The 27,682-nt window shown below is 35.6% G+C and overlaps 1 protein-coding gene across 1 annotated transcript; it reads right to left on the bottom strand.

Annotated features, from left to right (window-relative positions):
* Positions 1 to 1,879: 1,879 nt before the first annotated feature.
* Positions 1,880 to 8,982, bottom strand: LOC110867972. The gene is made up of 5 exons (XM_022117035.2): positions 8,442 to 8,982; positions 5,463 to 5,853; positions 4,064 to 4,826; positions 2,498 to 2,566; positions 1,880 to 2,310 (listed from the first exon to the last, which is right to left on the bottom strand). Exons 1-5 carry the CDS (start codon positions 8,716 to 8,718, stop codon positions 1,969 to 1,971), a joined length of 1,842 nt encoding a protein of 613 aa, XP_021972727.1. The 5' UTR covers positions 8,719 to 8,982; the 3' UTR covers positions 1,880 to 1,968.
* Positions 8,983 to 27,682: the final 18,700 nt, after the last annotated feature.

Genomic DNA, 27,682 nt, shown 5'->3' with positions numbered 1-27,682 from the left:
TATGTTATAAATGTTTTGCTTTTTAGGTTTTTTTTTTCAACCAAGATCTTGATACTTTCTTTCTCTAAGAGGAAAGTTAAAGTGTTTTTAATAGTAAAAAGTTTGTTTTGTATTTTTCAAAGTTTTTTTAAGTAAATATTTTAAAAATATTACTTTCTTGTTTTGGCTAGGAAGAAGGTAGAGAGTGTTTTATTAAAGATAGGTATTTATAGTTCATGTGTTACAATATGACAATGAGTACATGACTATATTTTAGACATATTATATATGCTTATTTAGATGTAAATCACTGAGTTGAGTGTTAGAGAGTGTTTTCGTGACTTTGGTAGTAAGACATCTTTTAGCAAGTTCTTTATGCATTCTTGGTTTAAAAAAGCGCGCCTAGGCGCAAAGCAACCTCAGGCGCAGAGGGGATCGCCTTGTGTCACACAAGGCGTGGTATTTTCGAAAAGTGAGCGCCCATGTCGCTTTTTCTGATGAAACCAAAGACGCAAAGCGCGTGATTCATGTACAAGACACAAAATCCAGTTCTATGCGCTAAGAATGGAGATGAAAATGAAGAAGTAAAGCTTACCTATTACAATAATGCAGAAGGACGATGATAATGGAGCAGAACAAGAAGAACAATGGAGGTTGGAGTGGAGAGAAGCCCTATGAAGATGACGACTGTGTTCCTTTCTAACTATTTTAACCTAGAACCCTTTTAATTAAGTTACACAAGTCATCCCTAATGTTTTTGTTTTTTGCAATTGTAACCTAAAACTTTTTTATTAACTTACACGTTCCATCCTCAATGCTTTTGTTTTGTTCAATTTTAACCTATAACTTTTTTTATTTGTTTCTTTTTTCTTATTTCATTAAGAGTTGTGTTTCTTTAATTTGTACATATAGCTTTTTGTGTATAAATATATGCTATTTATAGATTAAAGAATACACATTTTTAATTATCTAAAGTTTTATTGTAAAAAGATTAATATTATAGTAAATATTGTATGAAACTAATTTTAAAATATTATATTAATACTTTGTGCCTTGCGTACGAAAATCCCACCGCTTTTACGCTTTACGCCTCGGTTTTAGACCTCGTCGCTTGTGTGCGCTTCACGCTTTTTAAAACCAAGTATGCATTGCAACTCAAACCTAAGTTCAGAAATGCTATGCGCCACTCAACACGATAACAAAAGCTCGGCCTGGATTTCGGTGCAACACTATTTATATATGATATTTGTTTGTGTAAGAGTTTATACTTCTTTGATGAGTACAAAATCGCTATACGTAGGGTTAACAACCTAGGAAAATGTGGGGCTTTTGAATAGGCACGTACATCACCGGGGGTGGGGATGGATGGGGAAGTCACGATTGCCACATTGTGTGTTTGTCCATGGCAAAAGGACAAGTGAAAATATGAGCTGACAAACGAGTTCACATGTGTGGGCCTCGTTTAATGTATAGTTTTTATTTTAAAAAAAAAAAAAAAAAAAAAAAAAAAAAAAAAAAAAAAAAAACCTTTGGCAACTCCAAACCCTAATATTCGAAATAGAAATGCAATTAATGCATATGAAGCATTGTAGGGGAAGGGTGGCAACTCCTAAAGCAACACAAACCCGGCATAAAACAATGAGGTCTCGGTTGTCGCGACTAGCCCATTTAATAAACATGTCGTGTTCAGGTTGACTGGTCATTTAATTAAACAGGATGCTTTAGGTTTAAAGGTCGACCCATTTAAAGTTACAATACACGAGCCAATATTTTAACCTCGGAATGGGTCACTTGGTCTGTTGGTCATCTAAATATAGAAGTTACTCGACAAAACTACATAAAAATAGAACTAGAACTACAAAACTTTTTTTATCCCTTTAAAGTTGTATAAGCAGATTGATAACAGCAAAACCAACATGCCAGTTGTATAAGCAGATTGATAAGAGCAAAACCAACATGTCAATTAAAAGGCACAAATAGAGGATAGTCTCATTCAAGAGAATGTATCCGACTTAAATTTCCAGACCCAAACTCAATTAAGTCACTAGTCGACAGATTGGTCATTACCAACAAAGAACCAGAGTCACTCTGGTTGTCCACCTCCTTGCTACCATCATAGTTGACTTTGACTTTGACTTCAGAATCACCAATAGATAGGGCACAACTCTCTGTTTCTTGATGTTTAACTGGATGACCCACCTCTATATTTTCTGTTTCTGGACTTTTAACTGGATGATCCACATCTATATTTTCTTTTTCTTGATCTTCAAGAAACCGCGTGTTCGTTGCAGTAAAGTGTACCTTTTGCTTTGTGTAAAGGGACATGGCTTTCTGGATGAAAAATAACACAAATATATGTTTAAAAAAACTTGGTTTCCTGTTTGTCAATGAAAAAGATCTTAAATTTTTTAACTAAAAATAACTTGGGTTAGGTTGATGGATAATTTCAGTTATAATGATAAATTATCAAGTGAACCTGTTCATACAAAAACAAACAAGATTTTGAAAGAAAATGAACCTTGAAAACGGAATCGTCTACAGCAGCAAATAATGAAGGGCCGTTCCTGATATCATCTTCGACACCCTCCTGTTACAAAGAAGAAGATTAACTACAAACAGTGAAAAAATAATCATATAAATGAGTTAATTACATAGTTAGTCCCTGTGGTTTGCACAAAATAACATACTTAGGTACTAATAGTTTAAAATCACCTTCTAGGGTATTAACTTTTCATTTTGTAACGTTTGGAGGTATTAACTTCTAGGGTATTAACATAGTTAGTCCCTGTGGTTTGCACAAAATAACATACTTAGGTACTAATAGAATGTGATTTTAAACCTACAAACAACGTTAACACCTCCAAATGTTACAAAATGACAAGTTAATACCCTAGAATGTGATTTTAAACTATTAGTACCTAAGTATGTTACTTTGTGCAAACCACAAGGACTAACTATGTAATTAACTCCATATAAATTAAGCAAAAAGGAGCCAATATACGCTAGTTGGATAACGGGTTGTCTTTCAGATGGTTTAAAAATGGTCCGGTTGCATTGACCCACCCACGACCACTTTTTATCCAACTATATATATATATATAGGGTTGGGCTATATAGAAAACCCAGAATATTTAAGAAACCCGGAAAACTCAAAGCTCCCGACTTTTTTTTTTTTTTTTGAAAAAAATAACACATGTAATATACATGTTTTTAATAGTTTTGGGCCAAAAAAATCAAAAAAATGCCGAAGGGTTTTTTTAAAAAAAAAAACAAATTTCAGCAACTTTCAGCATTTTTGTCTAACACATGTTAGGCAACCGGACATTGCTGAAATTTGTTTATTTTTTTAAAAAAACTCCCTTCGGCGCTTTTTTGTTTTTTTTGGCCCAAAACACTTTAAAACATGTATATTACATGTGTTATTTTTTTCAAAAAAAAATGTCGGGAGGTTGGGTAAAAATGGGGGGAGATTTGAGTTTCCAGAGTTTCCTAAGAATTTAAGGGTTTTCTGTCTAGCATTCCCCTATATATATATATATATATATATATATATATATATATATATATAGGGAGGGGCTCATGCGAGAACCACCCTTATTGTGAGAACCTTGAGAACCAATGTGAACACAACCTAAAATAGCTAAAAAAACCTAACCCCCACCCCCCCCCCCCCCCACCAAGTTAAAAAAAAAAATTTTTTTTTTTTTGGGCTTCGAAAAGTAGCGTTTTTTTATTAAAAATATTAAAAAATTCAAAAAAAAAATTTGTGTGATTTTTAGCTATTTTTAGGCATTTTTGGTGTGTTCACATTGGTTCTCGCGGTTCTCACAATAAGAGGTGGTTCTCGCATGATCTTCTCCCTATATATATATATATATAAGTATCATATTATCATGTTAGTGATGATTATAAAAGCAATATTATTACAATAACCGTCAAAATCTTTGGATAAAACAATTTAGAAGGTTGTACGCATTTCCGAAAACCGTTTAGGCGACTTTTAACACGTTTAACCTGTTCCCATGTTGCTAATTATTTATTTGGGCCGTTTGTGATAAAACAAAACCCAAATCATCATCTGTACCTCTAAAAACAATATCTTGCAATGACTATCATCAGACACCGATGATGCTTGATCCAAATCCAACAACATGCTTTTGCACTGCTCATAGAGTTCAGGCCTCGTAAGCTCTTCAGAGACATCAATCTTGGAAAGATAGACCCGAGAAATAAGGGTATCATCGTCTTTTCCAACCATGGAAACATGGAAGCTCTCTGCAACCTTCATAACTTCGGGGGCGTCGAAATCCACATCATTTTCTTCATTCTCATTGTGTGGGCCCAACCAAATTTCATCCATATGTTCATCAACCGAATCCTCATGTTTTTGGACGGCAGATTGTAAGTCAACACTAACCACATTTGGTTCCAACGACTGATCGTTCACTTCGGTTCTACCATGGTCCCAGTTCCCAAATCCATGGTAAGGCATGGTGACATGATTCGTGTTCATCGGTGGTCCGCCAAGCATTGGAGGCAGAGATTGATACATAAAAGGATTGAACATCGGAGGAGGGGCATGGTGGAACGGGATGTAAGGCCAGTTCGGGAAACTGTTCCAATTGGTTTGACTTCTTCCCAAATTAGGGTCAACGGGAGGTGGCAGATGAGAAAAAAATTTATTTGTTGATGACGGGGACAACTGGGAATCAGATTTCAAACGCTTTTCGGATGATAAATCATCGATACAAACTTTATCAGATAAATCTGTGTTAGAGTTGTCAATACGGCGAGCTCTCGCTTCATGAACGGTGTCCCTATATTTAGTTTCTTCGTGTTTTGAAACCCTGAACACAGCAAAATGTACATATAAATGTTTGAGTTAACTGTCATTTTCGTTTGTGTGGTTTGTCCAATTGTGCTAGTCCAGGCCAAGTTTCACATTTGTACCATTTCCATCCCTGACATTCTTGAAACATGCCAATTCCATCCAAAAACTAACGTTTGTTAAAACCCGCTATTTAATGAAGGGTAAAAACGCCATTTTCCTTTTTTTTCTTAAAAGGGGTGGGATTTTAATATGGTTTAAAAAGCGGAAGTAAAAACATGCCAGTGCCGTCCAAAAAACTAACGTTTGTTAAAACCCGCTGTTTAATGAAGGGTAAAAACGTCATTTTCCATTTTTCTATTATTTCCCCTTTTTTAAAACCGTATTAAAATCCCGCCCCTTTTTAATAAAAAAGAAAAATATATAAGGAAAATGACATTTTTACCCTTCATTAAACAGCAGGTTTTATCAGACGTTAGTTTTTTATTCGGACGGAACTGGCATGTTTCAAGAATGCCAGGGACATAAATGGTACAAATTTGAAATTTGGCCTAGACTAGCATAATTGGACAAACCACAGAGACGAAAATGGGAGTTAACTCTAAATGTTTTTTTTTACAAAAATGACAGCTAAAAATTCAAGAAAACAATGTACCTATGATGATCTCTTGAAGGGTGATCGTTCCTATATCTCTTTGATTCTAACTGTTGGTCATGAATGGTACGAGATCTATAATCACTACTTTCATCTTTACTTTTATAATCATCTCTTCTCACATCCTTATTATCTTTACGCCTGGCAACCCGATCATCATAAATCGGGCTTCCACCACGACTATGACTAGTGTGGTCTCTTGATCTCTTCTTTCTATCAGTATCATCTCTGGCCCGGCCCGTTTTGTGCCTACGGTCCCGCTCAACATCATCCCGATATCTCTCTTCCTTGTGCTTAATATCTCTGTCGCTGTAGCCTTCTCGTCTCCTCATCCTTTTCTCAAGCTCCTTCTCTAACTCGATGTTTCTCATTTCTTCTTTTATAGGACACTCTGGAAGGAGATTAAAAAGATGGATTAAATACGCGGGTGATTGGTTTTTGTTTAATTATGACAAACCAATCAATCATAATCAAAATTTTAAAACAAGTTACAAACAGTGTAATCATAGTTGTGCAAATAGCGTATAGGTGAAGTGCCGCTACAGACCATGTAGCGATACATAACGGACTTTTTTAAAATTCTTTTAGATGATTAGTGATAGCATATTTTAGCGTACTTTTAGCACTTTTACACCTAATTGGTGTGTTATATATAGTTTTTTGCTACACCTTTATCGCTGAACATGAAATAGCGGGCGCTATTTCGTCGCTATCGTTACGTAGCATGTAGGTAGCCTGTCAGTTGTGAATGGCGAATAGCGACAAATAGCGATAAGGTACCTATATGCTACATAGCGAATAGCGATAAATAGCGAGCGGCTATTTTATAAATAGCGATACATTAGAAAGAAAAAATGTAAAAAAATTGTATATGTATATTATATCAAAATACCCTGGTATATACATGCTATTTTACATGTATATCTAACAAAAACCTAAATTCCACCTATTTTATAGCTATATTTAATTGCTATTTATATTAAAAAAACAAAAAAAATAAATTAAAATATCTCTATCATCGGTATCTATCGCTACAACCCTAATAGCGAGCCTAGACCTATACGCTACGTAGCGCGCTATAGCGATCGCTACGCTCGCTATTCGCTATTGACAACTATGAGTGGAAAGGTGGAATTATTAAAACTTAATAGTCCCTAAAATATATTTAAAGCGCTTGAAATATGGGATATCTAATAAACCGCATTTTTAAAGATACCATAACCTAGATCTTTATACTATATTCAATCAGACATATACAAGCAGTTAAATCAAACAATCAAAAACTACCTAAAAACAATGACTCGATCAACAGTAGATAGAATCTTAAATATATAATCACTCAAACTTCAAACTCAATAATGTTACCGAGCATCAAGCATCAATCAAAGTGATAAAAAAAAAAAAAAAAACACAAACACAAACTCGTTCAAAGTCTGCTAAGAACTCGATATACATTTATGGATTCTAACTAATTCCTAAAACCAATCAGGCAATCAAAATCCAAAATTTATTTGATTAACATAAACAAAAACTTACCAAATTCTATATTAATTCATTGAACAACATCAAGTTCATGATAAAGCTAGATCTAGAACCGAGTATTCGGCGGCGACGTTGGAGACGCGTTTAACTTTAATAACCCTAACGGATTCCTAACTTGTATAGAGTATTAAGTAATAAAGTGGAAGTGCATTTATGTGAGCTAATAATAAACTGGCATAGGCGTATTTCAGTATTTGTGTTTGGGCTAATAAAATGATGTTGGGGTATCTAGGCTAAGTATTTATTAATGGGCCTAAAGAATATAAATGGCATTTTGAAAATTTCGGTTTCTAGCGGTACCCAAAGTTCAAAACAGTAAAAACCAGAAAACTACACCAGTAAACATTAACCGTCGCCAAAATCATAAACAGAACTTTTCTGTTAATGCTTACCATTCTTTTGGTGACCATTAGCAACGGCATCACTAAGTATGTACCAATTAACCTATTTACCGATCACCTTAAGTTTAATGACTCTGATTGTATGCCAGGAGACCACCCAAGCTGAAAAATAAGTGAGCCTAGAGAGAGGACTATACCAGTCAATTAACCCGTTGTCTATTAGAACTTCCAATGCATTAACAGATTTCTCCTTAATGTAACCGTGTCCGATCAGTGTTCACTATGCATTAGCATCTTTCTTCATTATGCGCCAAGAAACTTACCAATTTTCATATGCCTTTTTTTCCAAAACCGCTAACTCACACACCCTCTAAACCTACTCCTAGTTCTACAGTCCTATGCATGTGGTAAAATATCGGTTTTAATATCAAGTAACTGGAAGTTTGCTGGTTTTTACTGTTTTGAATTTTGGGTGTGTGAATGAAAGTCTCATAGGAAGTTTCTGTGAGATATCGGTGAATGAAAGTCTCATAGGAAGTTTACTGGTTTTTACCGATATCTCCTATGCAGTCCTATGAGACTTTCATTCACACACCCAAAACTTCCGACATATAAGTCCTAAACTTTTGCTACTAACTAGTTTTTGTTAGATATACATGTAAAACAGCATATATACAAGGGTATTTTGATGTAATATACATATAAAAATTTTCAAAATTCTTTTTCTAGTGTAATCGCTATTTATAAAATAGCCGTCGCTATTTGTCGCTATTCGCTACGTAGCCTATAGGTGCCTTGTCGCTATTCGCTATAGACAACTATGGTCTACACCAATGTCCACCACCTTGATACCTCTACGCTACAAGCCCTTCGGTAATTCTCATATGCCTAACATACAAAAGTGGAAATCAACTCTAAAGATTCACACGCTAATCATACATTTGATATAAAATACCACAACTAGTTACAAATCATATAAACTAAACCATCAGATGCACATACTGATCATACATTCAAATCATTCTAACAAATACTTCCATCTCAAAAAAAAATAAATAAATAAATAAATAAAAAAAAAAAAAAAATATTAACTTACCATTATGAACTTTGTTTTCTCTTTCAGAATTAATCTCTTTATCATCATCTACATTTACAACCTCACCTTCATCACCATTCCACCGGTCTCTCCGCCGCTTCTTCGTTGTAGCCGCAAACTCGTCGGACACATTCGCATTCGAATAACTCTTTCTTTTTTGTCCAGAAACCACATTTTGCTTACAATCATTCGTCTCTTTAATCTTCACATCATCGTCTATATCGGAGTACTCCGTCGAACTGTGCTTGCTTTGATTGTGTGATTTACTTCTTGGCATATTAACTAATTTTTGAAATTTGAAAGAATGTTGTAAACCCGCCTAAATGCGATTCAAGAAACCCTAAAATCGAATTGGGGTTTTGGGTTAAAACCCTATTTGTGGAATCGAGACAAAATTGGTTGAAAGAAAAGAGGGCAAATTGAAGTACGAAACTTTTACACACGTATATGTAGAAGATGATTTGTGTGTGTGAGATCTTAAAAGGGTTGTGACTTGTGTTTGCTTCGAGTGGGAAGACGGTGTTGTTTGTGAAATTGTGAATTTACATAAATACCCCCTTCTTCATTTCATGTGTGTGGATGATTTTTTTTTTCGGAAAAAAATGTGTGAGAATGAATTTTCTTTTCCATTAACAAAACGGTAATACATAGTTAAGAACATCTCCAATGGCACTAGCGTTTATTGACTATGCTTCGCCTTAGCCGGCTCGACTTCTCTCATTTCCCTCTTTACGGTCTGGTTCTTTATGCTCTCTCTCCACGTTGGCTTCTCCCATATCTCATCCTTTATCGCTCTCATGGAGTGGTGCCATGTCCTTCCGTTGGAGAAGGTTTAATTACAACAATGTTACATTGGCTCGTTAGTATCATTCATTCTTTCTCGTTTGATATTATTGTTGGTTTTATACATAGTTACACTAGCAAAATGCTTGCGCGATGAGGCGGGAGCGACACATCGCATATTGTGATACTCGTTTTTTGTAGTTTTTTTATTCATATACTATTTATTGTAGCATTATTTGATAGATTTATATCAAAAGCTAAGTAATCGAGTAATCCATTTCATTGTGTTGTGCATGGTTTGGTCGGTTCGGTTATTATCCTCAACCGAAGCCGAAACCAAAGTCATCGGTTAGTCTATTTTATTAACCAATCGATTTTCGGTTAATCACTTCGGTATTCGGTTAGATTGATGGTTTTTTGTTTGGTTCATTTAATTTCAGTTAATAGCAAAAACCAAATTTGAGCTGAAACTTTTGCTTAGAAATATATAAAATTAAGGTATAAATACATGAAATGAAAGTGTAAATATATGAAATGGAGATATAAAAAATGAAATATATGAACTAGAGGTATAAAAATATATAGGACAAAGATCCGTTAGGAACCACCCTTTATTGCGAGAACCGCGAGAACCAATGTGAACACAACAAAAAATGCCTAAAAAAACACACAAATTTTTTTTTTAATTTTTTTTATATAAAAATCGCTACTTTTAATATTTTTTATATAAAAATCTAAAAAAAAAATTTTAAATTTTTTTTAGATTTTTTTAGGTTTTTTGGGGATTTAGTTTTTAGCATTTTAGTTTTGCGGGGGGGGGGGGGGGGGGGTGTTAGGTTTTTGGGGGGTGGGGGTTAGGTTTTTTAGTTTTTTTTAGCTATTTTAGGTTGTGTTCACATTGGTTCTCGCGGTTCTCGCAATAAAGGTGGTTCTCGCATGAACCTTACCCCATATATATAGGATAAAGATCCGTTAGGAACCACCCTTTATTGCGAGAACCGCGAGAACCAGTGTGAACACATGGCATTTTTGTAATTATAATATGTTTATGATAAAACACGCACATTCCTTTTTTTTGTTACTGTTCTCTGTTTTAGGGTTTCAAGAGCTTCATCAGTTCTCAGTTTTCACAAGTGGCAGAGAGGCGTCCATGGTGGTTTCACGGCGGCGAAGGGGCGTTCACGGCAGAGAGGTAGTCACCGTTCACATATTTCACGGCGGTGGCAGTCGGCACGGTGTTTACGGTGGTATATGGCATCTTCTGATTCATCATGTGTCGATCCTTATACATCTGATGATCCTCCTCATACATTGTTCCTCCTGTAAGTCTAATCATGCCATTCATCCTACCATTGTTCCTCATGTAACCCTAATCGCGCCACACTCCTCGATTATTCTGATCGTGATGCCCTAATTACGAATGGAATACTCGATTACGAATCGATGAAGAATATATGATCTATGATTATGTTCTTACTGCAACAATATCGATTATAATACGAATTTTGTAGCACTAACCTCAATTATACGACGAATTTTGAAATATTTGATGGTAAAATCCATATGACGAACAATTTATGGTGTATTGTTATCGTTATGACGAAGACGAACTACTGATGTAATCGAGACGAAGACGAACTACAGAGAATTGTTGATGCTTGAGAACTGAGAACTGCTGATGCAATTCGATTGTCGGACTTGATTATTGTATAAATACACCATCCTGCACATGTGCAACACTTTACCATTACCCTATAACCATCACCAATAATCTACATCTTGCACATGTGCAGCACGTTACCATTACCAATTCACGGCGGCATCCGTGGCTACCTAATCGATGTTAACACATCACACCCACCACCACAACGACAACTACTCTTACTATAACTCCATCATCGACGTACTTCAGTTGACTAACCACCGTTCACGGCTAGTTCATGTGAGTATGTTTTATTATTGAATCTGCATTAATTATATTATTGCTTGATTTAGTTTATGTTTTTAATCACATGTATCTTTACTGTTTACTTTGTTTTTAAGTTTTATTTACATGATTATTTTACATCATGCCAGGGCTGTTGGAGGCTATTGAAAGTGGTGACCATAGGTGTGAGATAGTGGTGACGGTGGCATGATGTGTTTTGAATTGGGCCAGTAAACAAAACTGATGCCACTGATGTGTTCGACATTGTGCCCATTTGAATAGAATATCAAGCATGTCCTGTACTACTCTTAGTAGTAGCCTAGTAGGAAAGTGTGATTTTATTTTGACACGTATGCGGTTGTGTAGGTATGTGATGGATGAAATCGGGTTCAACACTCAGAGATGAACCAGATTTCAGAGTATCACCATTCATGTACATGGCTGAAGGGACATGGGAGTCTGTTGTGAGGTGATCTATTGTTAACATTCTGTTTCTTTTTTCTAATCCTTTTAAGTACAAAAGTATACATATATATCATATTAAACAGGCCAGATACATAACATAATAAAACAGTAGATAATGTTTGGCCGTGTTTGCATTTCCTCTCTTAATGTTTGAGATTGGTAAGAAGTCCCGAGGTTTCAACAGCCGAGCTCTCTACACTTTCCTCGTTCATTGCATATTAGGTAAGGTCGATTTTAGTTCACTATGATCTTTTGAGCTTTTCTTTTTTTTTTTAAAAAAAAAAAAGAGGGAATACGAGTGTGTGAATGGTTCACTTTTATTACTGAACCATAATTAGAAGTTTCAGTTATATGGAAAACTATTAATTCGTTTATTTTTTTTGTTTTTAAGAAATAACCTTTTACAGTTAATGAAAACCTTAGCATTGTAGGTACTAAAGTGCAAGAACTAAATAATATACGACTAGTGTGAGTATATGTTTTTTCATGCTAATTTTTTACTCTTTTGGCTTTCTATTTTTTATGTTTTTTTAGATGAGCTTTATGAGACAAGACTCGAGGTGCATCAATCAGAGATGTTTTAGAGGAACACTTTTGACATCAGATATTGGAACACAATATCTTTAGGATGCTTCAATTAAGCGGGCTCTCTCTAAATGTTTTATGTCTCAAGTATTATTGTATATCCGAAGAGAAACATATCTGCATCAGTATGTGTTTAGTAGTAATCGAACAATGTCTATGATGATGATACACTTCATCGCTGCCCGCCGCAAAGCGCTAGATTATTTTAACATTAGTTTAAAGATAAAAGAAAGAAATTGAGTTAGCTTGGTATTGTATTTGAACAAGTTATGAAAAACTATGAATGTTAATTAAACAGAAGTACATATTTGGTTTGTTTGTTTTGGCGTAAATTGTAGCTGGTTAATTTTTTTCATTTTAATAAAAATAATTATTTATTTTATCTGTGCATGTTGTGCGGATTAGGAATATGGTATTCACTTTGCGTGGGTGGGTCATGTTATTTGTTTTGGACTTTCATTATGCGCGGTTTATTTGTTCATATTAGGTGGCTCACATGGAGTTTACTTTGGTGTTTTTGGGAGGTGGGATGATTCATTTTTGGCGTTTAATTACCCGCCTAGAATACATTTTCATTTTTTTCCCGTCGAACAATGCACATGTGTATACATGTTTAATGTTTCATTACACATTGTTATTGTTTCGACCAATGCACATGTGCATACAGGAATATATTAACTGCATATAATCTGTTTCCTTTACATATGCATCAACATATGTAATGTGGTACCCCATATGTAATAGGGTACCACATACACTCCACATGGTTATTGTTCCGAACAATGCACATGTGCATACATGTTTAATGTTTCACTACATATTATTATTGTTTCGACCAATGCACATGTGCATACTTGGATATTTTAACTACATGTAATCCGTTTTCCTTTACATATACATCAACATATGTAATGTGATACCCCATACGTAATAGGGTACCACAACATATGTAATGTGGTACCCCATACGTATAGGGTACCACATACGTAATATGATATGAACAAATATACAATATTTCAAAATATACACATATTCATTACTAACATGTTTATTGTTTTTTACTAATGCACGTGTGCATTACCAACATTAACACACTATCATACAACTTTTGTGTAACAACCAATATATATAACACCCTTATCATAAGGAATCACATAATCCGAGCAACAATCATTGTTGCACATATGCATCACCGGCATATACTATACTAAACAACATATTACATCCTAAAAACAAATATAACCATTGTAATACATTATACAATACTACAATACGAATATGTATGCTATATCAATCTTTGCACATGTGTAGTACCAAAATTTTCTCTACCAAACAACATAATACATCATATATTAACAAACATTATCTTTTGTATTCCATGTCCACAAACTACCTACACATAACATTTGCATTAGTTCACAACCTCACACCTTCTGCTCGTCTTTCCATTTACTAAGCATCTTCTAACACTCCTCCTGTTTCAACGCCTCTAGTCTATCATTTTCCGAGATGTCAACCTATTCATCAAATATGTCCTTGTTGTCAATCCATGAGCAGTTTTGAATATATTTTTCCTGCATACATTACATATAGTACATCAATTGTTTCATGTATGCACATGTGCAATAAACATTTTACATACAATATGTACAATGTATATGTTTTAAAGTAATAATGCACTTGTGCATATGCCGTAATACATTCATATTAACTTAATCTGACAAAATATGCATACGTGCATAAATATGCACATGTGCAGTAACATGACTGACCTAATCAGTAGGTTTGCTTCAGTAAAAAACTAACCCTTACCAAATCAAATTTCGTATTACTACGACCAATCATATTTAACATTAATTAGTAACAAATCTATTCTGTCAAACTATGCACATGTCCATCATTATAAATGACATTGTTAACATATTATGGCAAACTACATGACATTATTAACCTATTATAGCAAATTATTCACATGTGCATAATTATACACATATGCATCAATATGATTGACCTTATTAAACTAATCTGGCAAGATATGCATATGTGTAAAGCTATGCACATGTGCATTAGCATGATGGACCTTATAACAGGTTTGCTTCAATAAAAGACCCTAACACTCAACAAATCAAACAACATCGTGCTTTTTACTTGTCCTATTCCTATTCCTTGTATTTATTTCTCCTGCAATAACTGCACATGACATCAAACAACATCGTTTAAAATGAAAGTAACAATTTGATGCACGTGTGCATATACTACTAACAGCATCATTGACTAATAACCAACCTTTTTTGGCTTTTCGTTTAACACTTTTGTATTCACCTTCCTTATCATCCGGCAGTTTTGTTGCCCCTTCGTCATTATATCTCAACACAAATGTTATTTTCTTCGTTTTTTTCCAGCTTTTTACCTACAATAATAGTTGAAACATAATATAACCAAACATGCAATTTCTATTAGTATGTGCATTAAACACCTTTTTTCATCGTCGTAAACGATATGCATTTGTGCATCTATACACTTTGTTCATCAACATGCACATGTGCGTCACATGTCATGGTCATTATGCACTTTTGAATCACTATGCACATGTGCATCATATATTCTTATAATGATATTTAAAATCAATCCATATGTAAAGTTCAATGTTATAGGCTCAAATTCAATATGCACACATGCATCACTTTAAACAACAACATTAACATAATCTAATTACACTAAATAATCATAAACACGTATATTAAACAAAATGGTTCATGTTTGCTATGCACATGTGCATCGCATGAAACAATAACACCATCATATTAAACTAATCACGTATCTTACACAAAACTGCTCAAGTTCACTATGCACATGTGCTTTACCTAAAACAACAACAACAACATATACTAATTACACAATATCATCTACACGTATCCTAAACAAATTTGCTCAAATTCACTATGCACATGAATGATATTATTAACTTTATTTGCTCAAATTCACTATGACACACTCATTAAATCATCTATATTTATAATCACCTTGCCCTAATTACGAACAGATTAAAAATCCACAATTCTTATAATCACCTTGCCCTAATTACGAATGGATATCGATGATTATGTTCCTAATATATATTATACGACTTACTTTGGACGAACTTTGGGAACTAACCTCGATTATATGACTATCTGCAGGTAAAATATCAAATCTGATATAAAATCTTGATCCAGATGCTTCGATGCTTCTATATGGTGAACTGCTTCTATATGGTGAACTGATGATGGTGAAGCGATGATGTATTCGAGACGATGATGTAATCGACGAACTGTTGAGTATTGTTGAGAGATTTAGGGACGAACTGTTGAGTATTGTTGAGAGATTCAGCTTGAAGGTTTAGAAATCTTGAGAGATCTGGATCTAATCAGAGTTTTTGGAGAGAGTGGACGTGAAAGTTTTTATTAAATGTGGTTTAATTTATGACTGAAGTCCAATTGTAAATGGAATCAGGTAAGCGAGTTTTTTAAAAGTTTTTTGTTATTTACAAAATTGCCCCATGTTCACATTGGTTCTCGCGGTTCTCGCAATAAAGGTGGTTCTCGCATGAACCCTACCCTATATATATATATATATATATATATATATAGGGAGCCGCTAAAATGAAAACCACCTCCAGTTGTAAGAACCGCGAGAACCAGTCTCCACCAATCAGATCTTGCCAACAATAAGGGTATATTGGTCATTTCCTTTAAATGTCTAATCTCTCCCCTCTCTCCTCTCTCCTCTTAATTAATGTTGCAGGCTTTCTTCTCTCATCTCTCATCTCTTTCTCTTTTTAAGTTGCAGACTTTCTTCCTCTCATCTCTCATCTCTCATTAGTCCATTAGCATCTCTCATTCTCTCTCTCTTGTTTCCGATGGTAACCACAAAGCAAAACATCCCCCATTCGTCTCCAAAGAAATCGCCGGCCACCCCAACTGTGGTGGCGGCTCGTGACACCGGTGGCCCAAAACAGAGGCGGAAGGTTCAGAGGCGACGACATGAGAGGGAGAGAGGGAGAGATCGAGATGAGAGAGAGACAGAACTCCGGCGGATCTGGTTCAGAGGCGACGGTGGCCGCACAGACGGCGGCAACCCCCATCAGATCCCTCTCTCTCCTTGCTCACTTACCGGAATTCAGATGTTCTCTCAGATCTCTCTCTCCTTGTTCACCACCGGAAATCTGGTGGTGGTGGTAGGCAGAGATCGGTGATGGTGGTGGTGTGGGGTAGAGGTGGGCGACGGTGTTGGTGGTAGTGGCGTTAGGGTTGGTGGCGGTGGGGGGTTTTTTGGTGGTGTGTGGCAGAGGTGGGTGACCGGTGGTTTTGTGGGGAGAAGGAGGTGGGGCAGGTGGTGTGTTCGGAAGCCGGTGGTGGGGCAGGTGGTTGGTGGGGAGACGGTGCTGGTGGTCATCGGTTCAAGGTGTTCATTGTTTTGTTTGGTGTTCATTGTTCTGTTTGGTGTTCATTGTTTTGAGATTTACGAATCTATTCCGAGTTTAAGATCCGAATTATCTGCACACAGATGTTGAACATTTTGTGCCAGTGGTCCCGATGCAAGTGGTCCCGAGGGCGTCGACAGTGTCCGGTGATCTTTGTTTCATCTCCGGTGGTGCCGGCGGAGGCGGATGTGACTTTTTTATCACCGATGATTCCCCAGTGAACTGAGGTTACTGGTTGATTTTTCTGAATTTTTGATTTTTGCGGTTGTTTGTTTGAATATGGTGTTTTTTTTATAGGTTTTAAACAGTGATATGGTTGTTGGTGCTTTTTTATCTTAATCTGGATATTTGTTTTGATTCTGAGTTTACTATGTTGGGGTTTTTGATCTGTGGGTTTTGATTTGTGATATTTAAATCTGTGGGTGTTGATACGATCGATGGGGTGGCGATGATGTAAAAAAAAAGAAAAAAAAACAACGTAGATTTTGATGACGATGGCGCGGCAAGGACGGCGGAGGGTAGGGTTTTTGATCCTGCAACCCCACTTTTTGCAGCCTCTTGATTATCGGATAATCTGAGCCAAACCCCGTTTTTTTTCGAGATACCCCCTTTGTTTTTGATGTTTGTTGGGTTTTTATATTTTTTTTGAGGCGTCAATGATAATAGCAATCTATCTGAGACACCTACCGAGTAGCGATTTTCTGGGTGCGTTCGTTTTTACGTAGAACGTAAAAACGTAAAAAGTTTAACGCGAAACGTAAAAAGTTTAAAGTGAAACGTAAAAAGTTTTACGTGAAACGTAAAACGTAAAAAGTTTTACGTAAAACCCGTAAAAATGTAAAAAGTTTTACGTAAAAATTTTTTTGTAAAAAAAAAAATTAAACCGTAAACTTTTTAACACCGTAAACTTTTTTAACCTAAAACGTGAAGCGTAAAACATTAAAAGTTGTACGTAAAATGTAAAACGTAAAAACGTTAAACATAAAATGTAAAAAGTTTTATGTAAAACGTTAAAAGATTTACGCAACACGTAAAAAGTTTTTTGGCGGTCGTAAAACGTAAAACGTAAAAAAGTTTACGTAAAACGTAAAAAGTTTTACCTAAAACGTAAAAACGCAAAAGTTTACATAAAACGTAAAAACTGTTACGTAAAAAACGGCGTTGAAAAAACGGCGTTAATAAACGGCGCGTAAAAAACGGCGTTAAAAAATTGGCGTGTAAAAATCGGCGTTAAAAAACGGGCGTAAAAAACGGTGTTAAAAATTGGCGCGTAAAAAACGACGTTAAAAAATTGGCGCGCAAAAACGGCGTTAAAAAGTTGGCGCGTAAAAACGGAGCGTTGAAAAAACGGCGTTAAAAAACGGCGCGTAAAACAACGTCGTTAAAAAATTGGCGCGTAAAAAATAACGACGCTTGAAAAAACCCGGCGCATAAAACGTAAATAACTTTAACGTAAAAACCGGGCGTAAAAAAAGGGCTCTTCAAAACGTTTTTTTAAAACAAATCTTAAAAAACAATATAATAAAAATTAGATTTCAAAAAAATGTTTAACAAAAAAAATCTGTTTCTAATTAAAAATTAATTAAGTCAAAAATTAATTAATGAATAAGACAAAAAATGTAATTAAAAATTAATATACATAAAAAGACAAAAAAAAACAAATTTACTTATATACCCTTTAACAATAAAATATTAAAAACATAATAAGATAAAAAGATTTTAATATTAATTTTAACTACTTTTAATCTCATCCATCCATATTCTTGATCTAATGGCCCAAAAGTGATTCTCGTGGTTTTTACAACTGAAGGTGGTTTTCATTTTAGCGGTCCCATATATATATATATATATATATATATATATATATATATATATATATATATATATATATATATATATATATATAGAAAGTATAATGTACAAAAAGGCTTAACCTACATTAACGTACGCGACAAACATGATAACGTGCGTGATTTTTTTTAACCTTTATAACGTGCGTTATTATACTTTTCCATGCGTGATTATCATCCCATGCGTAATTATCACCAAAAAATGATCCCATGCGTTATTTTTGTGTCTTATGCATGATTAGGGTATTGATCCAACGGTTACGCGCGTCGCCTACGTTAATGTACGATAAGCCTTTTTGTATGTTAACCTTTCTCTCTCTCTCTCTCTCTCTATATATATATATATATATATATATATATATATATATATATATATATATATATATGATTCGGTTCGTTTCAGTTAATTTTGGTTAAACGAGAGTATAAAAAAATTGATAACTGGTTTTTGGTTAATTCGGTTTTCAGGTAATTCAGTTTTTGGTTGATTTCAGTTCGGTTTCGTCTTTTTTCGGTTTGGTTTAGGTTAACGATTTAGTTATTGCTCACCGATAACCGATTTTAGTTAATAACTAATAGGTAAACCTCAGGGATTTAAGTGTAATAAAATGGAATGCTAAAATATAATTATTGTTTAAAAGACCAATTTACCCTCATTTTAAGGATGTGTTTATAAATCAAGAGGGAAAAAGTTCTTATTTTTTGGGTATCTTAAAATGTCCTCCCTCATGCATTATAATATAGTATAGATATGATTATTTATATAGTATATTCTTATGCAATGTTTGGTTTGAATTGGTTACTAGTTTAAGTTCTCGTGTGTTACACGGGTTGTATAAAGAAAATATTTCTTACAAATCTATTGATAATTATGATGTTTGAGTGATGAGCTTGAGGAAAGTTCACCAAGGATACTGTTTGCTGATAAAGAAAACGCGAAATAATCGTCATGTGGGATCGGTGCTTCCAAATCTAGGAGTTGACCAGTCCGAATATAACATATTTACTTGCTCAATTTTCAATATTAGATCAATTTTTATAACTTTGAATGATGTCTTAAAGGGCAACAACCTTCAAAAGCTTGCTCAAGTACATTTTTCATTCTCTTAGCAAGTAGTCTGAAAATGTCAAAATAATCTAAATACCATTATGTTTGATTTCAGTAGTCAAATTGTACCCATATTGAGTTTATAATAGACACCTTGACTTTTTAAGACATCATAATGCTATGTTTTGACCAACAAGTCAAACTGTTGGCATATTGAATCTTTAATAAAGTGTCGGACTTTCCAAAGCATCACTGCACTATAATTGACCTCATAAGTCAAGTTATCCTTATATCAAATGTGAAATATAGTAATGGAAGTGATTTTAATCGTCAAACTGTACCTATATAATTATTTGTTTGACCAAAGTCAATAAGAAGATTAAAGTACATATTTTTTATGAAGAAAAATCAAAATATACATTGACAGTATCTAACTCCAAACTCCAGACATTACTGAAAATGTGATTAATGTAACTGAATAAAGAATAAGAAGATTCATTATTTAATCAAAGTATAAATAGATACATCGTTAACTAATAAGTACAATTCTTTAATAATTGATTAGTATACGAAGATAAAGCTACACACACAGACACACTTATAACAATGGAAACAAATAATAAAAATATAGGAAGTAACTAACCTGCTTCTATGATTGACTCACAATCAAATCGAGCCGATTGTAAGCAGCATACACGTTCTTGATAACTTGTAGAGGATGGGTTTCTTTGACATATAACAATAAAATGGAGTATGAAAATATAGAGGGTTTAAATAAGTTATATTAGAGGGGAAAAAAGTTTCCTTTAGTGTAAAAAATATTCAATTTCAAAATCACCTCATTTATCATTGTTATCAACAATAAATTTTTTTATTTCTGGTATGTTATAAAGCACTACTAATTAAATCTCAGATAATTTTGACAGTTTATTTTATTACATTCGGAATTAGATATTTAGATACCGATGAAAAAAATTTATGTCTCGGTTAATTATTTAATCATGTTTTGAAACTTTATTTTATTCACATTCGAAATTAGATATTTAGTTGCATTCTCCATTATGATTATGATGATTTTAAAATTAATAATTTTATAATTAATAAATACACAATAAACAAAAAATATTTAATTTGTAACACATCGGAAACAAAATTAATTAATACTAACACAAATTATAAAGTATAAAAAATATAGATCTATAACCTATAGTTCTATAATTGGTATTTAAACAATCACTATGATATATATATATATATATATATATATATATATATATATATATATATATATATATATAAACACGTATTCATAATATATATTCTTAGTCACTAGTGGGAATGCCCGCGCGTTGCAGCGGGTGTTCCGAATGATATAAAATTCAATGATGTCTATTATGAACCGAGTTAATTAGACAATCATCAAAATGGACCAAAACACCAACATCCAGCAATCATAGAAAGGAAAAATAAATTTTAGCAAAAACATACCCATGAAGTACATTCATGAAGAGTAATACACCAGTTACATCTAGTCACTAAAATCCCATGAAAACCGGTTAGGGAACCACAAACCATTACAAGATACATTTATGTCTTTACGATGCACTTGCTAGTTGTTTCATTTTGGCATGCAACGCCAGGCGTCATCTGCTATGCTTTTTTCCTTGCTTGTCAAGTTGTCACCTGTTTATACAATCACCACCATATTCATGTTCCAGACAACAAATTTTCAAAACAAAATAACTACTATACTTGCGAACTGCTACAATTTTTTTTAAAGTGTTCCAAAATTAGGATTACGGATAAATCAATGCGACCCAACGTCAAGTACAATGATTAGAATTACTTTCCTGTAAGTGTTCTTAAAAAAAATACATGCATACATGATCATGTTAAAAACAAGATCTTAACATAACATATCTTGTCCAGTAACACGCCACCTGTCAAAGTGACCCATTTCAACCCAAACCCGTTTTGTCCAGTAACCCGTCCTGCCCTGCCCCATCTAGGCATATCTAGGCTCTACTCCTTTAGTTTAAAGTAAATTTCTTTTTTAAATGAACAAAATAAGACATAATATTGAATCACAAGTTTGATGGATTGCTAAAGGGTATCTTACTAAAAAGATATGTAGTCCAAGTCAACACTAAACCTGTGGTTTCATGTCCAGCAACCAACATTGACAAAAGGTCATCATGTAGTTGTTGACTTGACACCTAAACATAAATCATGAGGAAAACGGCCGTATATTAACAACTCAAATAGCAATTCGGTTCAATACTTACGAATGGGTAATTTCAGGTTGGATTTTATCTCTAATGTGTCAACACTTGCAACTAAAAAAAGAGGTAGATTAGAAGGGAAACGGGTCAAAAGTTTTCCAACGTGTAGGGGTGTTCAAAAAACTCGTGGCTCGCAGCTCGCTCGAAACTCGCTCGAAAAAAGTTCGAAAAAAGCTCGGCTCGAAATTAGCTCGGTTGTAAACGAGCCAGCTCGGCTCGGTTTGTAAACAAGCCGAGCTCGAGCTTGGCCTGGCTCGGCTCGTGAGCTGGCTCGATAAGGTTTACATCCTTCATTTTTTTGTCCCACATCGCTCAGAAGACAAAAACTAAGGGAGTATTTCCCCTGTAAAAGAAGGTAAAGAAAATGTACAAAGTGAGTTAACTATTTATACTTGCATATTTAGCCATTTGGTTAAATTAAATTGCATACATGGCCCTTAGTATATGAAAATATTCATTTTTATGGCTTTTTATTTAGTAAATTTTGCGGTTTTTTGTTAGTTCGAGCTAGATCGAGCCGAGCTAGCTCGAATTTTAATTGAGTCGAGCTTGAGCCTCAAATCCCAGCTCGATTTGAATTTCAAGTTCGAGCCGAGCCAGCTCGGCAGCTCGAGCGGGTCGAGCTCGGTTCGACTCGGCTCGTTTACAGCCCTACCAACGTGCACCTTCAATTATTTAATTTAAAAATTAGATGATTATAGAAGTTAAATACTTTTTATAGTTGTATTTTACGCTAATCATCTACAGAAAAGATTAAAATGTTGGGATAAGAAAGTGTTTCGGGTCAACCATTCCCGTCTCAATCCACACCATAAATTACCCAACCTATTATGTGAAAAGAAGTTGATATTGATCATGGTTTGCAGATCACTTCCATGCTAGCAAGCAAGAATTGAAAGATTCTTGGGTCTGCATCATCATTTGCAAAATCATCATCTTAAATTTTTACACCTTTTCAACGATTTCCTTGCAAATTGCATTTTATAATAAGTTCTACGATAATTTCACTAATTTCACTAATTACTATAAAGGGTTATTGGATTTTATCACCCATAACTATTGGCTATTGGCCACTGTCACCCCCAACTATCACTTTGACGCGCGCCACTCTCTTCATTTTTTTTAAAACTTCCAACAATGTTTCCCAACAACCCAAACAACCCATGGGATCCGACCAATCCGTATTGGCAAACTTTGCAAAACGAGCAAGAGGACCGCTATCGCCGAGACCCGCGTACGGGGGAGGTTGGATATTATACAATGCCACCAACTTCTCCTCATCCCACCACTCAACCGATGCCTCCTCCATATTTCGGGTATTATTCTCAACCCCCTTTTTTCCGCCAAACATGCCACCACCAAACATACCCGCCCAAGACTCAAGCGAACCGGAATTCGTTCCCGAAACCCAAGTCGAATCCTCTTCTATGAAAAAAAGAAGCCATAAAAAGAAGGATGAGACCGAAAAACGTGCGACAAAGAAGGTAGAATTTTGGTCGCCTAAGGAAGAGTTCGAGTTGGCAAAAGCTTGGCTCGACGTGTTGGAGGACGAGATTGTTGGTAAATAATCTTTTTTTATGCTTGTCTAAATACTATTTTTTATGCTTTTGTAAATAATATTTTTTATGCTTGTCTAAATAATATTTTTTTTAGGAGACGACCAAGACATAAAGGTATTTTGGGGTCGTATACGCGATAAGTTTTTCGCCGCAATGGGTCGTGGCGTATATCGAACCCCCGACTCTTTTTCGGAAAAGTGGGGGGCTTTGAGGACGAAGGTTAGCAACTTCAACAGCATATACAATAACCTCGTCAATAACACTTGAAGGAGAAGTGGTGCGAGCGATGTCGATATCTTGACCGAAGCCCACACCGAGTATAGAAAATGCACCATGGGCATATGTTTAACCTGGTAACCCCACATGGGAGCTTCTTCGCAAATCTCCAAAGTGGCACCTTGTGCCACCGTTCGACCCAACCCGCCCTAGATCCAAACGGTCCAAATCGACATCCACCACCGAACCTTCTGGGTCAGATGCTCGTACAGTAATTAATCTAAACGAGGATGCTGACGAGTTTGAAGAACCCCAAGAGCTGCCTCGTCCAACTGGTAGGGATAAAAGTAAAGCCAAGGCAAAGGCACATGGAAAGTCTACTAAATCAGATGGCCCGTCCAACCGAGTCATTTTGGAGGCTCGTAAGGCACAGATTCGGGCCAAATATATGTAGTTTTTTTTAAGTATGTTGCCTTTTTTTTCTAGTATGTTATGTTTGTTTTTATGACTTTGTTGTATTTTTTTTTCTAGTATGTTATGTTTTTTTTCTAGTATATAATGTTTTTTTTTTACTTTGTAGTTTTTTTTAATGAAATTATGTTTTTATTTTTAATTTTGTAGTTACTAAAATTGCCATTTAATTTAAAAAAATAAATATTTAAATAAATAATTATTTAATCATTACACGGGGCTCCATCCACACCCTCCAAATTAAAGGGGGGAATGATAAAGCCCCTTTGCTGACATGGCGATTACATGGATCCTACATGGCATGATAAAGCCCCTTGGGGCTCCATCCACACCTCATAGCCTTATCTCGCTTTATTACAAATGATTTTTTTTTGAAAGGTATATTTCATTAACACAACCGACCCCCTCAAACCGAGGGGACCAAACCACAAACAAACCTTACATAATTACAAATTTACACTAATCATTCCAAGAAATATCTTTAAATCTAGTCCTATTTTTGAACCATAAGAAACCCGTGGCTTTAATCTCACTAATTATCTCCTCAATTTTAACATCCTTGTTGTCGAACCGCCTTTTATTTCTAGCCTTCCAGATAGTCCAACAAGCAATCCGCATAATCCCTTTAAAAGCTTCTTTCTTATCTCCTTTTAAGCCAACGTGATCGTGGATCTTTGTAATATCATTGAAGCTGAAAAAGAACAAACTTTGGATGTTACCCCACTTACTAATATGGTTCCATACCACCGTAGACACAAAACACGAAGGAAAAATGTGAGACACCGAGTCTTCCCCGTCCCCACACAACGCACAAACACCCTCCTGCACCACTATGTTTCTTCTCCTCAACGCTTCGACAGTGGCGATCTTATTCATAGCCGTCCTCCACAAGAAAATATTACACGTTTCCGGGATCCACTTGCACTCCTCCGGACGGTCGAGATGATTTTGCGCATCGCAAATATCCTCATTAAGAAGACGTTTCACAGCTCCAACACTAAAATCTTTGTCATCGGCACCGATCCATTCCCACGAATCACAACTCTCCACTATCCTAACTTCCAGCAGCTTGCTGCAGAGATCAACCAGTTCATCGACCTCCACCCCGGCCGATATTGGCCTGCTCCATTCCCATTCGAAATGCTGCCCAGCCATCCTTTCAACAGTACCATGTTTGAGCCTATCCGCCACTTTGCACCTTTTTACCTTTTCTAACTTGAAAAGTTCTGGATACTTATTTTTTAGCGGTTCGTTGCACAACCACAGATCCAGCCAAAACGAAGTGTTATTCCCGTTACCGATCTTACTCTTGAAAAAATTCCTCAACGGTCTTCCACCTACAACAGTTTTTGAGAGCACACCAGCGATGTTACACCAAACCCCTCCCAACGATTTTCTAGCCGGAATAAACTCCCAGTTAAATCTAGTCTTGTGAATCGCCTCTATCACTTTGACCCACAGTTTATTTTTATCCGTTTTAAGTCTCCATCCCCACTTAGATAAGAGAGAAATATTAGAATTTTTGAGCCTACTAATCCCAAGACCCCCTTGTTTCTTCGGAAGCGTGACCGTGTTCCATGCAACCCAGTGTAGCTTTTTATTACCATCTTCTCCTCCCCACAAAAACCTCTTAATCTTGGCCTCCAAATCATTAATAACCGTACATGGATCTTTATACAACGAGAAATAATAATTTGGCAAACATTCAAGAACCGCTTTGATAAGAATCACTCTTCCTCCAATAGATAAAAGAGAGGCCTTCCATCTAGATAAACGAGCATCAAAAATGTCATAAATCGGGCTCCAGTTAGTAACCCGATTCATGTTGGCACCGACTCTGAGCCCGAGATAAGTAAAAGGAAACTCTCCTGATTTACAGCCTATACTAGCGGCCATATCTTCAAGGGCCTCCGTCTCCACACCCATCGCGTAGATATTCGACTTATTCAAGTTTATTTTCAACCCGGAACAAATATGAAAAATTCTAAGGATACGTACCACATTGGAAATCTTCTCCTGAGACCACTCTCCAAGTATTATAGCGTCATCCGCAAAAAACAGGTGAGAAATATTCGGGCCGTTATTAGGCAAACACACCCAACGATTTCTCCCTCCTTCTTGGCCTTATCGAGCATACACGAGAGCACATCCATCACCAAGATGAAAAGGAACGGAGAAATGGGGTCACCTTGCCTCAGACCTTTATAACATCGGAACTTAAAGGTCGGAGAACCATTAACGAGCACCGACGATCTTGCTGAACTCAAAATACCCTTGATCCAAAGGCACCAACGCTCGGGGAAACCTTTCTTAGCTAACGTAGCAAGCAGGAAGTTCCAGTTCACGTTGTCGTAGGCTTTTTCGAAGTTGATTTTAAGAAAAAAAAACCTTTTTTCTTAAACTTTTCCCCCCACCTATCGGAGAACCATTAACGAGCACCGACGATCTTGCTGAACTCAAAATACCCTTGATCCAAAGGCACCAACGCTCGGGGAAACCTTTCTTAGCTAACGTAGCAAGCAGGAAGTTCCAGTTCACGTTGTCGTAGGCTTTTTCGAAGTTGATTTTAAGAAAAAAAAACCTTTTTTCTTAAACTTTTTCCCCCACCTAAAAATTTCATTGATTATGAGCGGACCATCCAGAATGTAATTCCCTTCCAAAAAAGCAGATTGGGATTCCGAAATAACCGATTTGATAACTTTCTTAAGCCGAATCACAAGCACCTTTGAAACAACCTTGCTTATAATACCGATAAGATTTATCGGCCTATAATTATTTAACTCCACGGGGTCTTTGATTTTGGGAATCAGCGTAATAAGCGTAATAAACGATGACCCACTTCCCACACTGAACTCCCCACATGAGAAAAAATGATCCATAACCTCCTTGAAATCTTTCTAAAAAATATGCCAGAAATTCTTTATAAAATTCATATTGAAACCGTCCGGCCCAGGCGATTTGTCATTCCCGCACTCCTTCACCGCATATTTAATTTCCTCCACAGAGAAGGGTTGAACCAGGAATTGTCTATCCGCTTCCGCCAGCGTATTCATCCCTTCGCACTCAACCTCAGGTCTTATCATCCAGTCTTCCACAAAATGGTTTCTGAAATGAGCCATAATTTCCTTTTTCACCTTCGCCGGTTTAGAAACCCACCTCCCATTTATGTTCAACCCAGGAATTTGGTTTGAAGCTTTTCTTTTGTTGATCAAAGCATGAAAAAATTTCGTATTAGCGTCGCCATCTGAAGCCCATTTCACCCTCGCTCTTTGTTTAGCCTCCCTGCATTTCTTTTCATCCGATTCAAATATGATTTTTTTGTTTTCCATAAACACCCACTCCTCATCTTCCGTCAATTCCCGATCTTCCATATTTTTCTCCAGCCTTTCCAGTTCTTCCAAAGCGTTATTGTAATCTTCTCCCTCTTTTTTAATGAACTTATCACGCCAATCTTTAATTGCTTTCCTTATCCTGGCCAATTTATAAGTAAGGAATCTCTCAGGAGAGCTAAAAAATTCACAAGAGGCAGCCGCCAATTCCACAACTTCGTTAAAACCTTCCTTCCCCATCCAAACATCAAAAACTCGAAACGG

Source organism: Helianthus annuus, chromosome 7, assembly GCF_002127325.2.
Source record: "Helianthus annuus cultivar XRQ/B chromosome 7, HanXRQr2.0-SUNRISE, whole genome shotgun sequence".
NCBI lineage: Eukaryota > Viridiplantae > Streptophyta > Magnoliopsida > Asterales > Asteraceae > Helianthus > Helianthus annuus.
Note: the sequence above shows the minus strand (reverse complement) of the source record. Positions and strands in the feature narration are given on the sequence as shown.

Excerpts from the sequence above, each read along its gene's own strand:
- LOC110867972 (XM_022117035.2), bottom strand. The coding sequence starts at position 8,718 with ATGCCAAGAAGTAAATCACACAATCAAAGCAAGCACAGTTCGACGGAG. Across the intron at positions 4,827-5,462 it reads CCTTCAAGAGATCATCATAG|GGTTTCAAAACACGAAGAAA; the intron begins GTACATTGTTTT and ends TGCTGTGTTCAG. Across the intron at positions 2,567-4,063 it reads GCAAGATATTGTTTTTAGAG|GAGGGTGTCGAAGATGATAT; the intron begins GTACAGATGATG and ends TCTTTGTAACAG.